Source organism: Vanacampus margaritifer, chromosome 2 (assembly GCF_051991255.1).
Source record: "Vanacampus margaritifer isolate UIUO_Vmar chromosome 2, RoL_Vmar_1.0, whole genome shotgun sequence".
Lineage (NCBI taxonomy): Eukaryota > Metazoa > Chordata > Actinopteri > Syngnathiformes > Syngnathidae > Vanacampus > Vanacampus margaritifer.
This window is the reverse complement of record NC_135433.1, coordinates 8,726,823-8,744,915: the sequence shown is the minus strand read 5'-3', so window position 1 is coordinate 8,744,915 and position 18,093 is coordinate 8,726,823. Positions and strand designations below refer to the sequence as shown.

Here is an 18,093-nt window from a genome sequence, read left to right as displayed (position 1 = left end):
ATGAATTTTGGACGTCTATAGCCGTCAATGGCAGTGAATGAGTTAAGAGCTATCTAATCTTTAAAATGAAGTAACGTGTGTAATTCTGAACATTTAAAAAAAATTATAACATACAACTTGACCCCAGTCTCCACAATTCTATGCATTATTATTACATTTATTACTGCAAAATTTTGATGTCTGCTGCGATGCGACTGGAATTCCCCCAGTACCGGGGCGCTCGTTAATCACGCATAAAAAAAAAAGGACCTTAAAGAAACTTTAAATTAGCTCGAAATTAACACACTAATTTTGACACCCTTAATAAATACATACAAATGTTGTGGACGTCAATGAGTCGTGAGTTTACTGACTTAAATCTGCATATTTTGAACATGACAACATTAGTTTCTAATTGCTGAAATAGTTTGCACGTTTGCGTCTGATTCTAGTTCTGCCAGCAAAGCCAACAAAGACAAAAGTGACAGCATCAGCCATGACGGCGGACACAAGCGCCCTGCTCGGTGAGGCTGAATGGTACTGGGGAGAAATATCCAGGTAGGAATGACGAGTTTTTAAACATGGCAATATGCGCATTTTTATCACTAAATAATTTTTTTTGCAAGCCCAGTGACTTTGAAAGTTTCTTATATTTTGTAGTTGAAAAAGCAGTTCATCATTTTTGGTGAAAAATATTGCTAAGTCGTTTTTGTTCATTTGCAGGGAGGAGGTCAACGAGAAATTGCGAGACACTCCGGACGGTACCTTCCTCGTCCGGGATGCCTCGAGCAAATTAGAGGGCGAATACACGCTCACCCTCAGGTGAAGAAACACTTTGGAATTGCAAAAAAAAATCGGATATCAGTAATTGCATATGTCACTGTAAACAAACACAAAACGAGCAGTTCTCAAGTTTCCTTCTCATTTCTGCCCTCTACAGGAGAGGAGGCAACAACAAGCTTATAAAGATCTACAACAGAGATGGCCGCTATGGCTTCTCAGAGCCTCTCACCTTCCTGTCCGTGGTCGAGCTCATCAACCATTACCGACATGAGTCCTTGGCCCAGTACAATGCCAAGCTGGACACCAAACTTCTCTACCCGGTTTCCAAATACCAACAGGTTTGTGGCGCATTTGGGCGCAAAGAGAAAAGTCACCGGTTGTGATTGGGAATGTTACGAGTGGATGTTGTGGTCTTCTCAAATGACCCCTGACCCCTGCGGTTTGAACCCGCACCATAAAAAACGAAAACACGTGTGTTTTGTGTCCGCGGGGTTCAGCTGGTGAAGGAGAACAGCATAGAGGAGGTTGGTGAGCAGCTGAAGATCTATCATGAGCAATACCAGGAGAAGAGTCGCGAGTACGACACCCTGTACGAGGAGTACACGCGCACCTCGCAGGTATGGGTTCAGTTGAAAATAGGATGTCAAAATTCATCGATTCATCGACAACTATTTTAACTCATTCACTGCCATTGATAAGCGGAAAAAAATCATGTGAACTATTTCTGTTAGTTTCGCATTTTTTCATTTCATTTCATTTTTTTTTTATGAAAACTTAGAAAACAATTTTTATTGTACATTTATAACAGATATAAAATTTGGGATTAACTGTGAGTCAACTATTGAAGTCATGCGATTAATTACGATTAAAAATTCTAATCGTCTGACGCTCCTTATTTTTAATTTGTTATATTTTATTAGGGGCGTCAGGTGATTGACATTTTTAATCGTAATTAATCACTTGACTTCACTAGTTAACTAACGATTAATACATTTTTTTATATGTTCTAAATTTACAATAAAACAATTCTAGGTTTTCAAACTCTTGCTAGCAAAAGTGGAAAAAAATGTTAAATAGAAATAGTGAAAATTTATTTTTGACGTCTATAGCCGTCAATGGCAGTGAATGAGTTAATAATCAAGTACAAGGAGTCCTCGAGTTACAGACGAGTTCACTTCCTACGCTGTCGATGTAACCCGAATTTCGACTTAAGTCGGATTTCACCGTTAAAAGTCGATATTTACATCAAAATACTTTGTACAGTGATTTTAAAAGGCAAATATGCGCGACCCAATATTTTGGCGCACGGACATTCGTTGCTGACGGACGGCAGAGCGGAGCTAATTTAAACTTAAACACGGAAATGTGACGTGCCTGATGGCGAGCCGACATACTCGATGGACGTCCGTTGCTGGAGGTAACAACAACGCAACTTTAAATAACTTTAAAAATGGCGTGATTACGGTAGGGGGAAAAAAAAAAAAAAGAAGGTGCTACGGACGCTGTAAATTTGAAACGACGTAACTCGAGGACTCCCTGTAATCGAGTAATCGTTTGGAGCCATTTTTCTAGTTTAAAATTGTCCAAATCCTCTGATTTCATCATCTCAGCAGTAATTGTGCACTGATTTCTGATGTCCTTCAAGAAAGAAGACGGATTATCTTCTGTGTTTAATCAAAATAAGATAATAATAATAATAATGATCGACCCGGTAACAATCAATCCCTCCCTTTTTTTTTTTTTTTATCGCTATACAACTACGAATTACGAAACAAACACCAATCACTGGTTAATAAACAGTAATCAGGGGAACAAATGTTTTTGCAATACGCTTTACTGCAAAATTTAAACGAATCTGATTCGTCGATTCATCCATTAAATAATCGATAGCTTAATCGATTCTAAAAATATTCGATAGTGGCAGCACTAAATATGATGTTGCCCCTGTACGGGATGTGTCTGTGCCATGAATGTTTTGTCACAAAGATGATATACATTCGCCATGTCTAAATATATAAACCATATTATGACTCAAACATAAATACTCAATATATAATAGATATACTGTGTGTATATATATATATATATATATATATATATATATATATATATATATATATATATATATGTTTGTATTAGGGGTGTGAATTGTCTAGTACCTGGCGATTCGATTCATAGGTCACGATTCGATACCGATTAATCCCGATACGGATCAAAAAATTTATTATTGCGATTTGTTGTTTTTTTTTACTCAAATTTATAAAATATTAATCAGTAAACTTGTACATGTATACTGTGTATATATATATATATATATATATATATATATATATATATATATATATATATATATATATATATATATATATATATATATATATGTATTAGGGGTGTGAATTGCCTAGTACCTGGCTATTCGATTCGTATCATGATTCATAGGTCACGATTCGATACCGATTAATCCCGATACGGATCAAAAAATTTATTATTGCGATTTTTTTTTTTTTTTTTTTACTCAAATTTATAAAATATTAATCAGTAAACTTGTACATGTATACTGTATATACTGTGTGTGTGTATATATATAAATATATATATATATATATATATATATGTATATATGTATTAGGGGTGTGAATTGCCTAGTACCTGGCTATTCGATTCGTATCACGATTCATAGGTCACGATTCGATACCGATTAATCCCGATACGGATCAAAAAATTTATTATTGCGATTTTTTATATTTTTTTTTACTCAAATTTATAAAATATTAATCAGTAAACTTGTACATGTATACTGTATATACTGTGTGTGTGTATATATATATATATATATGTATATATGTATTAGGGGTGTGAATTGCCTAGTACCTGGCGATTCGATTCGTATCACGATTCATAGGTCACGATTCGATACTGATTAATCCCGATACGGATCCAAAAATTTATTCTTGCGAGTTTTTTATTTTATTTTTTTTTACTCAAATTTATAAAATATTAATAAGTAAACTTGAACATGTACGCTGTAAGATTTGTATGAAAATGTATTTATTTATCTGAAAATTCAGGCTTATAACTGAGCCACTGCATTTAACAAACAGGCACTGAAATAATATATTAAGGCTTAATGTTCCATTAATATAACATTCTTCCATGCTTAATGTGTGAATCATAACCCTAAGTAAGACGTTTTGTTGAATATTTCCATAAAAAATGGATGTTTAAAAATCGATTCGGCCGCATATCGAATCGATTTGAGAATTGCGCGCTGTAAAATCGCGATATATTGCCCAATCGATTTTTTTCTAACACCCCTAATATGTATGTATATGTATAAACACGGTATTCTATATATATGGGTGTAACAAAAACCGGTTTGAACCGTAAAATCACATTATTTAAAAGATACGAGTGATTTGAACTGAACTGAATCGAAATATATCTAGAATGTATTTAAAACGGTATCGGGTCGTCTTTTGCGGAGAGATGCACACCCCTTATATACATATATACACAAACGTGTATGTATTTGTACTTCGTTGTGTTAGTTCAGCTCGAGAAAAATGGGAGCAAAACAAAAGTGTTTGCATTTGTATTTTGTAATTCGACCTGAAGTAGAATGTGACAAACTTAAGAATAAAACCAAAGGAAAAAAACACACGAATGGTCACTGGTCAATCCCAATCCCATCACAGGAACTGCAGATGAAGCGCACAGCCATCGAGGCCTTCAACGAGACCATCAAAATATTTGAGGAGCAATGCGAGACTCAGGAGCGCTACAGCAAAGAGTCTCTGGAGCGCTTCCAGCGAGAGGGCAATGAAAAGGAGATTCAGAAGTGAGTGCGTTCGGCTTATCAGTTCGTTATTACAGTAATCACAAAATGCCGCGTGCTATGTTTGACCCTGACATCATTTCCATCGCTCTGTCCAATCAGGATCCAGAGCAACTCTGAGCGTTTGAAGTCTCGCGTCAAAGAGATCCACGACAGCAAGCGAAAGCTGGAGCAGGACTTGCGAGAGCAGGTCTCCGATAACAGAGAAATCGATAAGAAGATGAACAGCCTCAAGCCGGATCTCATGCAGCTCCGCAAAATCCGGGACCAATACTTGATGTGAGGCAAATCTCGGCGCTTTTTCCGTCATCGCCGTCGCCCACATTGAGTAAAATCCATCGTCCTGGCCGTGTGTGTCTTGTTTCCAGATGGCTGACACAGAAGGGCACAAGGCAGAAAAAGATTAACGAATGGCTCGGCATAAAGAATGAAGCTGATGAGTAAGTGTGTGTGTGTGGTCTTGTTTTTGTCACATAGTGGGCGCACAACATTTCGGGATTTCACAGAGTTACAAGTTTAGACCTCTTTTTGAGGGTCAAGACTTGGTTTTAGAGTTTAGGTTTGAATCGGGTTATGGTTGAGGTTAGGGTAAGGAATAGGGGTCGGCAATCATTTTTGAGGGTTGGGGTTAGAGGGAGGGGCTAGGAAATGCATTATGTCAATGAGATGGCCCCACACAGATAGTAAAACAAATGTGTGTGTGTGTGTGAGTGGTCTTGTTTTTGTTACATAGTGGGGCCAACATTTTGGGATTTCACAGAGTTGTGGGGCCCACCCGTCCATGTGGGGGCCATTTTGCTGGGCCCCACAAGTTTAGACCTCTTTTTGAGGGTCAAGACTTGGTTTAAGAGTTTAGGTTTGAATCGGGTTATGGTTGAGGTTAGGGTCAGGACTAGTGGTAGGCAATCATTTTTGAGGGTTGGGGTTAGAGGGAGGGGCTAGGAAATGCATTATGTCAATGAGATGGCCCCACATAGATAGCAAAACAAACCTGTGTGTGTGTGTGTGTGCGTGTGTGTGTGTGTGTGTGTGTGTGTGTGCGTGTGTGTGTGTGTGTGTGTGTGTGTGTGTGTGTGTGTGTGTGTGAGTGTGAGTGGTCTTGTTTTTGTTACAGTGGGGCCAACATTTTGGGATTTCAGAGTTGTGGGGCCCACCCGTACATGTGGGGCCGTCTTGCTGGGCCCCACAAGTTTAGACCTCTTTTTGAGGGTCAAGACTTGGTTTTAGAGTTTAGGTTTGAATCGGATTATGGTTGAGGTTAGGGTCAGGAATAGGGGTCGGCAATCATTTTTGAGGGTTGGGGTTAGAGGGAGGGGCGAGGAAATGCATTATGTCAATGAGATGGCCCCACACAGATAGTAAAACAAACGTGTGTGTGTGTGAGTGGTCTTGTTTTTGTTACATAGTGGGGCCAACATTTTGGGATTTCACAGAGTTGTGGGGCCCACCCGTCCATGTGGGGTCCTTTTGCTGGGCCCCACAAGTTTAGACCTGTTTTTGAGGGTCAAGACTTGGTTTTAGAGTTTAGGTTTGAATTGGGTTATGGTTGAGGTTAGGGTCAGGAATAGGGGTCGGCAATCATTTTTGAGAGTTGGGGTTAGAGGGAGGGGCTAGGAAATGCATTATGTCAATGAGATGGCCCCACATAGATAATAAAGCAAACCTGTGTGTGTGTGAGTGAGTGGTCTTGTTTTTGTTACATAGTGGGGCCAACATTTTGGGATTTCAGAGTTGTGGGGCCCACCCGTCCATGTGGGGCCATTTTGCTGGGCCCCACAAGTTTAGACCTCTTTTTGAGGGTCAAGACTTGGTTTTAGAGTTTAGGTTTGAATTGGGTTATGGTTGAGGTTAGGGTAAGGAATAGGGGTAGGCAATCATTTTTGAGGGTTGGGGTTAGAGGGAGGGGCTAGGAAATGCATTATGTCAATGAGATGGCCCCACATAGATAGTAAAACAAACCTGTTTGTGAGTGAGTGGTCTTGTTTTTGTTACATAGTGGGGCCAACATTTTGGGATTTCACAGAGTTGTAGGGACCACCCGTCCATGTGGGTGCCATTTTGCTGGCCCCCACAAGTTTAGACCTCTTTTTGAGGGTCAAGACTTGGTTTTAGAGTTTAGGTTTGAATCGAGTTATGGTTGAGGTTAGGGTCAGGAATAGGGGTCGGCAATCATTTTTGAGGGTTGGGGTTAGAGGGAGGGGCGAGGAAATGCATTATGTCAATGAGATGGCCCCACACAGATGGTAAAACAAACTTGTGTGTGAGTTGACACCCAGCTCTGGAACGAGTGACGAATACTGCAGCGCAGCCGTTAATTTAGCCACAATTGCGCAAAGATCAGCAAAATGATGTAAATCTGACGCCTGTGCGTGTTCCCAGCTCGTACTCGCTGGAGGACGACGAGGGCTCGCCCCATCACGACGAGTGCACCTGGTATGTGGGCGACATCAAGCGCACCCAGGCCGAGGAATTGCTGCGAGGCAAATGTGACGGAACCTTCCTCATCCGCGAGAGCCAATCACAGAAGGGCTCGTACGCCTGCTCTGTTGTGTGAGTTGCTCCTGCTCGCTCCAATGCAGTCTGAATTTTCATTTGGTCTCATACAGCAAAAAAGTTTGTTTCTTTTGATGGTGTCGTTGACTATTCACAAATTGTGAGAATGCTGAAGCATCCCGCATATGTTAATGTGATTTTTATTCTCGACACTTTTTTGCCGTGTTCAAATTTCAACTTGCTTAAAAAAATTCACGCCTCATGGGGTATATCTCGTCTGATTTCGCATTACTTACAGTATTCGCACAATTTAACGTAAATATCAACTTTTCCCCATTCATTTTCAATGGGACAGACAATGACATTTTTCTAAGTCCCACTTTCCACGCTAGAGCTGCACGATAAATCGAAATCGAATCGACATTGAGGTTAGTGCAATCATCTAATCGCAAAACAGTGCGGTTTTATATCGTTTTTCTTTTTTTTTTCCCCCCCTTTGCCATTTGAGTGATAGCTGTATTAGCCAACCAGAACCTTGAATCGATGCCGCATAGCCTGACCGCAGTCAAGCTAACTGACTGAGCTGCATTATTGTAGTCTGCAAAAGCGCGATGGCAGAACTGGAGCGCAATATTCAATTTGCTTTGCTCATGCGCACCGGCGCACCACTTATGTGCACCCTTGCGACGCAGCCGAAACAAGGTTTGGCAAATCGTTTTCAAAACGTGAGCAGTGCCGCAATGTTGCAGATATCACAGCCAATGAAAAATGAGAAAAAAGAAAGAAAAATATTTGTTTCCAAATCCTAAAGCTAACGCAGAAAACTCAATTTCGAATGGCTAGTGCCACCTGTTGTCGAAGAATGAAACCGAACACACCATTCTTCACATACACAATGCGTAGAGGGCGGGAAATTCGAACCCGAATCCAGTCTGAAAACGATTTGCCAGAGGCTTGCAAGAGTACCCATTATCAACAGCTATGGTGTCAATCTAATAATTTGAAGATATTTCAGTCATAAATGTATTTTAAGTGTAAGCAAGACCCAGCTGGTTGGCAGCTGCTTTGGCACCACCGAGCCATATGTAACTTGACGAGAATCCAAAAAAAGCGGACAGTTTCTGTTTCCAAAAAATGTGGCCAGTGAATGAGCCAATTAACCAATTACATGTATTTAATGCAATAAATGTACAGAAGTACATATTGATTTGACAATTATGTGGTGAAAACACAGCTACATTAATGCAATGACTTTCAAAGGACTTTTGATCATTTAACCCAAAAACGTGGAAAAACGTTTTTTAAAACTTTGCCCTTCACTCCCAAAAACGTGTTAACACGTTTTTTTATGTTTTTTTTTTTTTTTGATGCTTTGATGCAGCTTCTGACTTGAAGAGGTGGCTTAAAGCAATGGTAGTTATTTAAAAAAATAAAATAAAATAAAAACGGCCCGCAGGTGGCAGCAGAGTATAAGAGATCAGCCAGGGCCACGTTGTAACAAGCTCTTTTTGTCAGTGTTTTCGCCGGGAATGTGATTATTGATGAAAGTTAGCTCTATGCTAATTTCTGCAAAACGGAAACAGATACAAATATACTTTTTTTTTCCCCCTGATGAAAGAAAAGACTCTCATCTTTCTTTTGGTAGGTGTTTTATAGCTATAGAACACAATATTGTGTGGGCCTTGCAAAATCTGTCAAAATCCAGTAAAACAACCAGGAGCAAAGGGGGTTGCTTCAGTGAAAATGGCTGCGAGTAATTGAGTTAAGTGCTTTGTAGGCTGCATTAAAGAATTTAGAGGAGCATAATGTCGTCTGTTGCCCGTACTTTGCCCAACCTTGATATTTTGAATTCTCTATCAAAATTTAAAACTGGTTCTTTTGGAGAACATTTTTTCTATTTCTTTTGAGAACCAGCATCCCTTATCTCTTAGAGGGGGGGAAAAAGAATCACTGCTTGTCTCTCTGGTCGGCCTGACTTTTTTTTTTCTTCTCCGCTCTGGGCAGTGTGGACGGAGACACGAAGCACTGCGTCATCAACAAGACGGCCACAGGTTACGGATTCGCCGAGCCGTACAATCTCTACTCGTCCCTGAAAGATCTGGTGCTTCACTACAAAAACGTCTCCTTGATCCAACACAATGACCAGCTGAATGTAACTCTCGCATACCCGGTCCTCGCCCGCTCGCAGAATCACAACCAGCACCCCAGATGAATCGACCACCAGCAGACAAAGGGACACAAGCAGGGAGGGGGAATTTTCAGTCTCATAAAAAAAAAAAAAAAGGGGGGGGGGGGGGGGTTGGCTTTGAAGGGGTCGTTCTTGTGTTTAAAAGTGGCGAGTAAAATCAGCTTAATAAGCATGACTCTCTGGTTAGAAGCTGGGGTGTGTTTTCCATCGGAGCGCAGCTCGGCTAACGAGCACTTCTTGCTAGCTAGCTAGCTAGCATAGCATGGCTTCACAACAAGCGACTACAGCACTGTAGAGTTAGCCCCCGTCACAGCGAGCCGCTTTCGCCAGCCGGGCCTGTACTGTGTAAGTTACACAAACCCAGTGTGAAAATGTACAATAACGCATCTTGATACACACAAGAAGAACACGTGTTTCAAGGATAAGCACACAAAAATAACTTTCGGAAGATTCTGAAGAGGAGAGATGGTGGGATGACGGGATTTATATTTTTCCAGGAGGCACTTTTTTTTCTTTTTCCTTAAAGACACGATAGCCGTTTATAGACAAAGGGCCGAACTGTTATCCCCAGTCTGCCTGCACACTCTCCGTAGACAAAAGCCTGAGCTGTCATCCCGTGAAAAGGACTGTCTTGGCTAAACCAGGCTGCTTGCTTCACACCTTAAAGCGGCTGAGAAAGCGTCAAACCAGGGTGGTGTGGTCACTGGAGCCTGCGGGAAAGGGGGAGGGCGGTGGGTCGACATTTTGCCGAGTGGATATTTTTGGGGGCTTGTAGAAAAGACTAATTGAATTTGACGCTCGTGTAAGTAGCGTAGTAATATCTCTGAATGACCACAAGCCTGTGTCACGAGTTCTTTTTTTTTTTTTTTTTTTTTTTTCAGTCAACTGTTCTTTATTTCCAACCGCCTTGGCTTGTTGCTCTATCTCAGCAGGCCTCCATTTGAATTGACGAGGTATAAGGCGATGAAAAAGAAAAAAGAAAAATGCACGGTACATCTTCCGTCACGATACGCTGGACGGGCAGGTACATCGATTGAATGCAGTTCCTCAGGATTCAGGTTCCCTTCTGACTGAAATAGTGGAAAATGCATCCAAGTTGTTTTGGGGTCCTCTTCAAGACTGTAGCATCTGTAGCCATTGATTTAACTGTTAGTGCTTATTGTGCGTGTCTCCTTCCTATATGCTAAAGAGGACACTTGCAGAGCATCGATGTGATTATTGTATCTTCGGTACTGTATTTGCTTTGTTCCTAGTTAGACTGTTTTTTCCGCGGTCCTTGCAGATGTTTTTAAAAAAAATTTTTTTTAAATAATATTTACTCACGGTACTTCCCCTTCTTGCGCTTGACTGTTGGTTTTATCACAAGCTTGACTCGCAGAGCTGTAGAACATTTAATGTACAGAAAAAAAAGAAAAAAAGAAGCAGTAATATAACCAGCCATACATGCAGTCCGTGTAGGCGAGCTTGTGTTTGTTTGTTTGTTTGTTTTTTTCAGAGTGGCGCTTAGATTCCGTTTCCCGCATCCAGCTAATGTGAGCCAAATGAAGGATGTTTTTTTTTTTTTCATGTAGCAAGAACGAGAATCTTAAAGCATTTTATTTTATTTTATTTTTTTAGATTAACGAGTCCTTCGTGTTCGCTTTTCTACTTGCCGTGCATAAATAGTGCTTTACAAATTTACGAGACCAGTGGTTCTCAAATTTTGCATCAAGTACGAGAAGAATTATTCCTAAAAAGTATATTAAACATTATTGTAAGCCACTGTGACATTTTGTACGGTTTGAACGTTGACACTTTACTTAAATATAAATTAAATAATGATTCAATTAGAATGTATTGCACACAAAATTTAAATTAACTCATTCACTGCCATTGACGGCTATAGACGTCAAAAATTCAAATGAACAATTTCTAATAGTTTTACATTTTTTTCCCCCTTGTTAACAAAAGTATGCAAACCTAGATTTTTTTTTTGTATTAGAACAGATATAAAATGTGTTTAATTACGTTTAAAAATTGTAATCGCCCGACGCCCCTAATTTTTTAAAGAATTTTTTCAACAAAAAAAAACATTATTAAAAATTAAAAGTTTTTTTTTTTTTTTTTTTAAAGAAAAGATGATTAAAAATTAGGGGCATCAGGCGATTAAAATTTGTAATCATAGTCAATCGCATGACTTCACTAGTTAACTCACGATTAATCACAAATTTTATAACTGTTCTAAATGTACAAAAAAAACTAGGTTTTCATACTCTTGTTAACAAAAATTGAGAAAAAAAAGTTAAACTAATAAAAATAGTTCAAATGAAATATAAATATAGCTGTCAATGGCAGTGAATGAGTTAAAATTGTAGCTAAATAAATGTCTAAAAACAAACAGACCATAAAGGGGAAGTCAACCCAAAGATTTTCTTTACAACATGTCGTATGTGCCCTAAACACGAAATTCTGATTACTATTCAAGTTAAGCAGCAAAATCCACCCATTTTTATCCATCTCAGTGGGCGGACAATTTTGTCTCTTGCTATCAACTAAAAATAACATCACAGTTGCTCAGGGCTCGGCTAACGACCAATCACAGCTCAGCTTCAGAAAATAGCTAATCAGTGATTGGTCGTTACCTGAGCAGCCCTGAGCAACTTGTGATGTCATTGTCAGTCGACAGCAAGTGACAAAATGGCCGCCTCCTGAGATAGATAAAAATGGCAGGATTTTGCTGTGTAACTCATTTTCCACAAACACAATATTAACCATAATGTTGTGTTTAGATTAGCGGGCCTGCATAGAACATACTGTAGAGAAAATTTTGGGTTGACTTTTTTTCTAAATATATTGAACTTAAAAGTTAAATACAACTGAATCGTACATGGTTAGTAATTCTTCCACGTACCACTAGGGGGAACTCACGTAACACACTTTGAAAATCAATGCTCTAATAAATTTGCGAAGCACAGTCCATTGAAGCATGATGTGTGCTTGTACTATGCACAACACACAATTTCACACCTCTTCTCCCATATTCGTTCGAATTCAGGTCTCACTTTCAAAGCACAATACTCGCTTATATAATATCCAATATCTTGCCAAAAAAGGACAAAATTGTATTTTTGTATTTTGTCGTGGAGAGGAGAAAAATGATGAGTATTTTTGGATTTAAAAGTGGCCAAACTCAGCTGCAGAACGTTAAGATGAGTGCGATGAAGGGCTATGAAACGTTGAGTTTGTTCAGACGTTGAGTTTTAAGTAAACTTTCAGTCACAACCTTTCAACAAACAACTTAACACGGACATGACTGTCGAGCGGTGATCTCGTTTGTGCTTTACGCTACGTTTACTGGCATTTTTGACTTTTTTTTTTTTTTTTTTGAAATGAAAGCAACTTCCCCAAATATTCCTTTCCGCCATTTTAGCCAGGTCTATTCAGTTGTACTGTACTTTGCACGCACTTCTTTGGCAGAGTTGAACATAGAGGTGAGGTCAGCGCTTCTGCTCAGAGGGCTTAATATAAAATGTTAAAAAATAATGATTTAAAAAAAAAAAAACGAGTGAAAGATTAGAAGTGCCTTTCCTCTGTTGTTGTTGGAGCCACATGCTGCGCCTGCCATGCTTTTACCGTTCTCAGCAAGACGCGTATGTGTGTGTGTGTGTTTTGGTTTTGCCTCTTCGTTATCTAGATGTATTATCGAATTGTTACAAGTTCTTGCTCTAATGTTGGTGCACTCTCACTTTGCACACAAGCTCTTTTATTTCGGTCAGGATTTGCCTCGTTTATGTTTAGATCCGTTTCAGACGACAACGTGAACATCCGCGGCCAAGTTTTGTCGCTCGGAGAGTTGCACGCACGCGGGATTCAAATTCAAATGATTTGCCATTGCTAACAGCCGTCATCCTGTTTCTTGGAACAACACTTAGTTTTAACAGCACTTTTTTGGGGTCTGTTCCACACACTAGTCACTACTTGGGGATATTAGACTAGCGGGTGGAATTTCAGAAAGAATCTACAGTAAAACGAGGCTTTCAAATCCTGAAAAATCATGAATGCCACTACTACGACCTGGAAAAATTGTTGTTTCTTAAGCCTACATATAAACACGTGTGAGCCGGGAAATTTTATCTGCTAACACCGATGGCTGGACTACATCCCGCCGTAACAACGAGGCGTTCTAAAACAGCCACGCTAGCGTAAAACTTTTAAATAAAAAAAATATTAAATTCATAATTAACTCATTCACAGCCATTGACGGGTTTAGACGTCAAAAATTATTTTATAACTATTTCTATTACTATAACATTTTTCCCACTTCTGTTTACAAGAGTATGAAAACCTAGAAAAAAGTTTTTATTGTACATTTATTTAAGTTGTGATTAATTACAATAAAAAAATTTAATCGCCTGATGACCTAATTTTTAATAATCTTTTCTTTTTTTAAATAATATTTTTTCAAAAAAGAAATGATTATTAAAAACTAGGGCGTCAGGTGATTATTATTTTTTTTAATTGTAATTAATCGCATGACTTCAATAGTTAACTCATGATTATTTACAAATTTAATATCTGGTCAAAATGCACAATATTTTTTCCCCTATAGGTTTTCATACTCTTGTTAACAAAACTAATAGAAATTGTTAAAATGATTTTTTGACGTCTATAGCCGTCAATGGCTATAGACGTAAATGAGTTTTAAAAAAAAATAGAAAAATGTATGTGGGTTAAAAATAAAATAAATAAAAAAACAACCTTGCTCTTCCACCTTCTCTCTGTGGCGTGCGCACACTCACAGCTGACGACGAGGCGCTCTAAAGCTTCCATGCCACACTGAAAATGACATCATTGTTGCTCAGGGGATGACCAAATACAGCTCGCCCTGTAGTCTGAGACTGACTGGCTGTTACCTAAGCAACTATGAGGTCATTTTCATTCGACAAAAGCCAGCGACAAAATGGCCGCCCCATGAGATCGCTAAAAGCGGGGAATGCCGTGTTTAGACGAGTGGGGACGCAAATGTATCATATATAAAAATATAATAATAATAAGAAAATGGATGGATGGATGGGTATATAATTAGAATAAATATAATGATATGTAATAAAATATAATGTAAAGAAAATTTTGGGGTTGACTTCCCCTTTTAAGTTAGCTAGTAAAGGTGTTGGCGCATTTTAGGTTCATCCCTGAAATTTCACCCAGAAGCCAAATAGCCCCAACTTTTTTAGAGTAGTCAACCAAACTCAACAAAACTCATGTGTGGTGAAACTCCGTTTTCAGTTGATTAGTTTGAAGCGCTTTCTACACATTATTCAGTGTGCAGTAGTCACATTTATAGCTAGCTGAGAAGCTACAGCTAGCTGAGAAGCTACAGCTAGCTTCTCATGCACTTTGGGCCGCGCTGCTAAATTGCATCAAGACTAATAGAGCACCATTTCTTACATAGGCCAGTTTAGCATCATAGATTTTATTATCATTTTATTTTTCTCATCGGTCTGTATCGAGAACCCGAGTTTGTTACTCGTTCGCTTTGCCATTGACGGCTCCAGACGTCAACGACCCGTTTCGAACGAGCCGATTGAATCTCCTTTAGAATCGCACCAGTGTCAGTTTAGCGCAACTTGTTTCAGGGATGTTCAGGTGACTTTGGATCCGCTTCCTTTCCAAGCTCTCAACTTTTTGTAGTCCACGCGGGTCAACGAGGTCAACGCTTTCAGCTGCCATATTTCGTGAGAGGCATTTAAAAGCAAAAAAAAAAAAAAAAAAAGCCCGAGGCGATGCAACTTTTTTCGTAGCAGACAGGCACGGACATGCGTTCGGGACCCCGGCGCGCTTCGCTTTTTTTTCTTCCTGCTCGTGTATTAGATATGCATTTTGTGTCCGTGTATCTTGAAACACGTTTTTCTATACGGCAGATGGTCATTTAAAGAATCAAATATTTTTTCATCGGCTTTGGTACACTGTATATGATCTTTTCTTGAAAAGGCCTCACGCCCCCAAGCACATTTTTCACTGACGACGAGGAGCATGCAATTTGGTGTTTGTAAAAGTTTGAAATGTGAGAGACGTAAATACAGAATAACTATTTTGAAGTATATACTTAGATATCTATATTTTTGGATGATGTAATTATCATTTGGATTGTGCTTGAAACAAATGGGAAGGAGGCATTGGGGTTATCTTCAGGCACCGCGGCGGTTTGGAAATCAGGGCGAGCAGTTCGTTAAAAAAAAACAAAAAAAAACGCACGCAATTTTACTAATCGGCTGCAGGAAGCTTCAGCGTACTTTTCGTCAATAGAATTCAATGACAGTATATTAAAGTTGATCATCCGGTGCATTCAGATGACGAAGCAAGCTCATGTACATGTGTTGATATTTACAGAGCCGAGGCTATACAGTATGTTCAATGCAATTTTTTTGTTTTGTTTTTGATTTTCTTGAACTGAGAATCTGTCATTGTCATTTGGAAGATTTGCGAATTGTTCTGTGACCGCAAAAGAAACGCCAATCGTGGATGAGTGATTGTCAAAAAGTTTGTCACAGACAAAAGAAAAAAGAGTGAAACATCTTGACTCTGAAGAAGTCTGAATTTAAACGCAAATCTTCACAGAATGAAACAATGATGGCATTTTTTTATTTTTTTTTTAAATCTCTTAGAATTGTTTGCCTGTGTTTTTATTTTTGTTTGTTTGTTCAATGATAACCTTACAGAGCCTATACAGAAGAAGATAAGCTAGCGTGAATTATTTCTTTTTTGCTCAATAAGAAATACAAATGTTTACAATATGTAATTAACCAAATAGTAAAGACCCATTTAAGAATCAATCTATCCTTCAAAGTGGCCACGATTGATTCACATTTCTTTCTTTCCTGTCGTTCTAAACGTGAAAATATTGCTTGTTTTTGTTCGACTTGTTAGAACAGTGCTCCCTCTTTGGTTCCCATTTGGTTTCAACCTAACCTGCTTTAGAAAACACTTTGCCTTGTGTGTTGCGTCTTTTCTTCTTTCTATGTGACGTAGGTTTCATCATGACTCTCACATATTTCATGGAGTGACAATTTTATTGTAAATAGACGAAATATATCAGTCAAATATGACATTATAAATGATCAATCAAGAAATGCTAGACATGTTCTTTTTTTCTTGCACTATTTGAAGCAACGGGCGTGATGAGTCAATTTCATTTGTCTAAAACAGAGATGCCCAAGTCCGGTCCTCGGGAACCTCTTTCCATCCTGTTTTTTTTTTTTTATGTCTCTCTCTCTCCTCCAACGCAGCTGAATCCAATCAAGCTCAGAAGCCTGATAACGACCCTGATTATGAGTCAGGTGTGTTGGTGGAGGGAAACAGGCTGGATAGGGGCTCTCGAGGACCGGATTTGGGCACCCCTGGTCTTAAAGCTTGTTTGATTGCTTTTTTCATTTCCTCCTTTTGAGCCTGCGTAGAGTGGACATAAAAAGTCTACACACCTCTGTTTGAATGCCAGATTTGGTGGTATTCCAAATGAAAGCAAGGTAAATGATTGTAAAACTTGTTTCCACCATTATTGTAATCTATGTCACCTCTACAACTCAATGGGAAAAAATATTTTCAAGAGGGGAAGTAAAAAGAAACAACTGAGATTATGTGCACACCCTCTTTAAGATGAGACTGTGGCTGTATTCCATAATTCATAAACTGACCGTAATGCCTTTTGGCAATATGGCTAAAAACTTCCAAATTGGTTTTAGCCGTTCATAACATATTTTCCCACATGCGTTTAGGATTTCAAGTGTGTTTTTGCAATTACAAAAAGTACGTTTGATGCAAAAAGAACTCCATACAGTGAAGCATTGTGGTGAAGAATCATCTTCTTCTTTTTTTTTCTCTCATTCACTGCCATTGACGGCTATAGACGTAAAAAAAAAAAAAATCATTTTAACTATTTCTATTAGTTTCACATTTTCCCCCACTTTTGTTAACAAGAGTATGAAAACCTAGAATTGTTTTTATTGTATTAGAACAGATTTAAAATTTGTGATTAATCGTGAGTTAACTATAGAAGTCATGTGATGAATTACAATTTAATTTTTTTTTTTTAATAATCTTTTCGGGGGTTAAAATTATATATATATATTTTTAAATGTCTAGGATTTCATACTCTTGTTACCAAAAGTGGCGGGAAAAAGTTAAACTAGTAGAAATAGTTCAAATGAATTTTTGACGTTTATAGGCGTCAATGGCAGTGAATGAGTTCATCTGCAGTGGAAGTGAATGAAGCAATCACACAAAGCCACACCAAAGTACGAATGAGAGGGAGCACTGTTGTTTCAGCCTCTTGGTTGTTTTGTGTCTAACGGTTAGACACAGGAAGGTCGGTTGGACTCTAACCCTTACGCACACACAAAAGAAAAAAAAATACTCTCGTATTCACTCTCAGCCTGTTGGTATGTCATACTTTACATACAACTTACAGTATTTCCATTCTCATGTACAGCCTGCAGTTTTCTTCATTCACACACGGTACTCTTTCATCTTGTATGGTTCTCTCTAGCCTGATGCAATGATTTTAAAAGACAATAAAATATACAGTATATAAAATGTGGTCTGGTTTCATCTTTCAGTACAACCAAAGTGTTGTACGGCACACTGCAAAAGTGTCATGCGTTAGTAAAAACCCTTGAAACAGTTTGGATTTAGCCAACAGGTGCTTCTACTCAACAGGCGAGCTCTTTTACCTGCCAGTTGGGTAGAAGCACCTGTTGGCTAAAGCTAATCTGTGGAAGGTCATTTCTGGACCTGGATTCTCCATCCCTGGTAATATATATACTGTATTCCACACAGTGAA

At 38.7% G+C, this 18,093-nt stretch overlaps 1 protein-coding gene and 1 long non-coding RNA gene across 3 annotated transcripts in view; both read left to right on the top strand.

Moving 5' to 3' along the window:
- Nucleotides 1-9,333, top strand: part of pik3r2 (phosphoinositide-3-kinase, regulatory subunit 2 (beta)) — a 47,626-nt gene extending 38,293 nt beyond the window's left edge. For both annotated transcript variants that reach the window (XM_077556452.1, XM_077556453.1), the window contains 9 exons: nucleotides 432-537; nucleotides 703-801; nucleotides 920-1,100; nucleotides 1,260-1,379; nucleotides 4,458-4,600; nucleotides 4,700-4,876; nucleotides 4,966-5,037; nucleotides 6,977-7,147; nucleotides 9,095-9,333. In XM_077556452.1, coding sequence (XP_077412578.1) covers nucleotides 432-537; nucleotides 703-801; nucleotides 920-1,100; nucleotides 1,260-1,379; nucleotides 4,458-4,600; nucleotides 4,700-4,876; nucleotides 4,966-5,037; nucleotides 6,977-7,147; nucleotides 9,095-9,302 — 1,277 coding nt within the window. In that variant the 3' untranslated portion in view covers nucleotides 9,303-9,333. The remainder of the gene's footprint in view (nucleotides 1-431; nucleotides 538-702; nucleotides 802-919; nucleotides 1,101-1,259; nucleotides 1,380-4,457; nucleotides 4,601-4,699; nucleotides 4,877-4,965; nucleotides 5,038-6,976; nucleotides 7,148-9,094) is intronic.
- Nucleotides 9,334-11,909: 2,576 nt separating this feature from the next.
- On the top strand, nucleotides 11,910-17,846 carry LOC144043170 (uncharacterized). Its single transcript, XR_013291056.1, has 2 exons — nucleotides 11,910-13,638; nucleotides 13,756-17,846. It is a non-coding gene; the product is annotated as an uncharacterized LOC144043170 (long non-coding RNA).
- The last annotated feature ends 247 nt before the right edge of the window (nucleotides 17,847-18,093 follow it).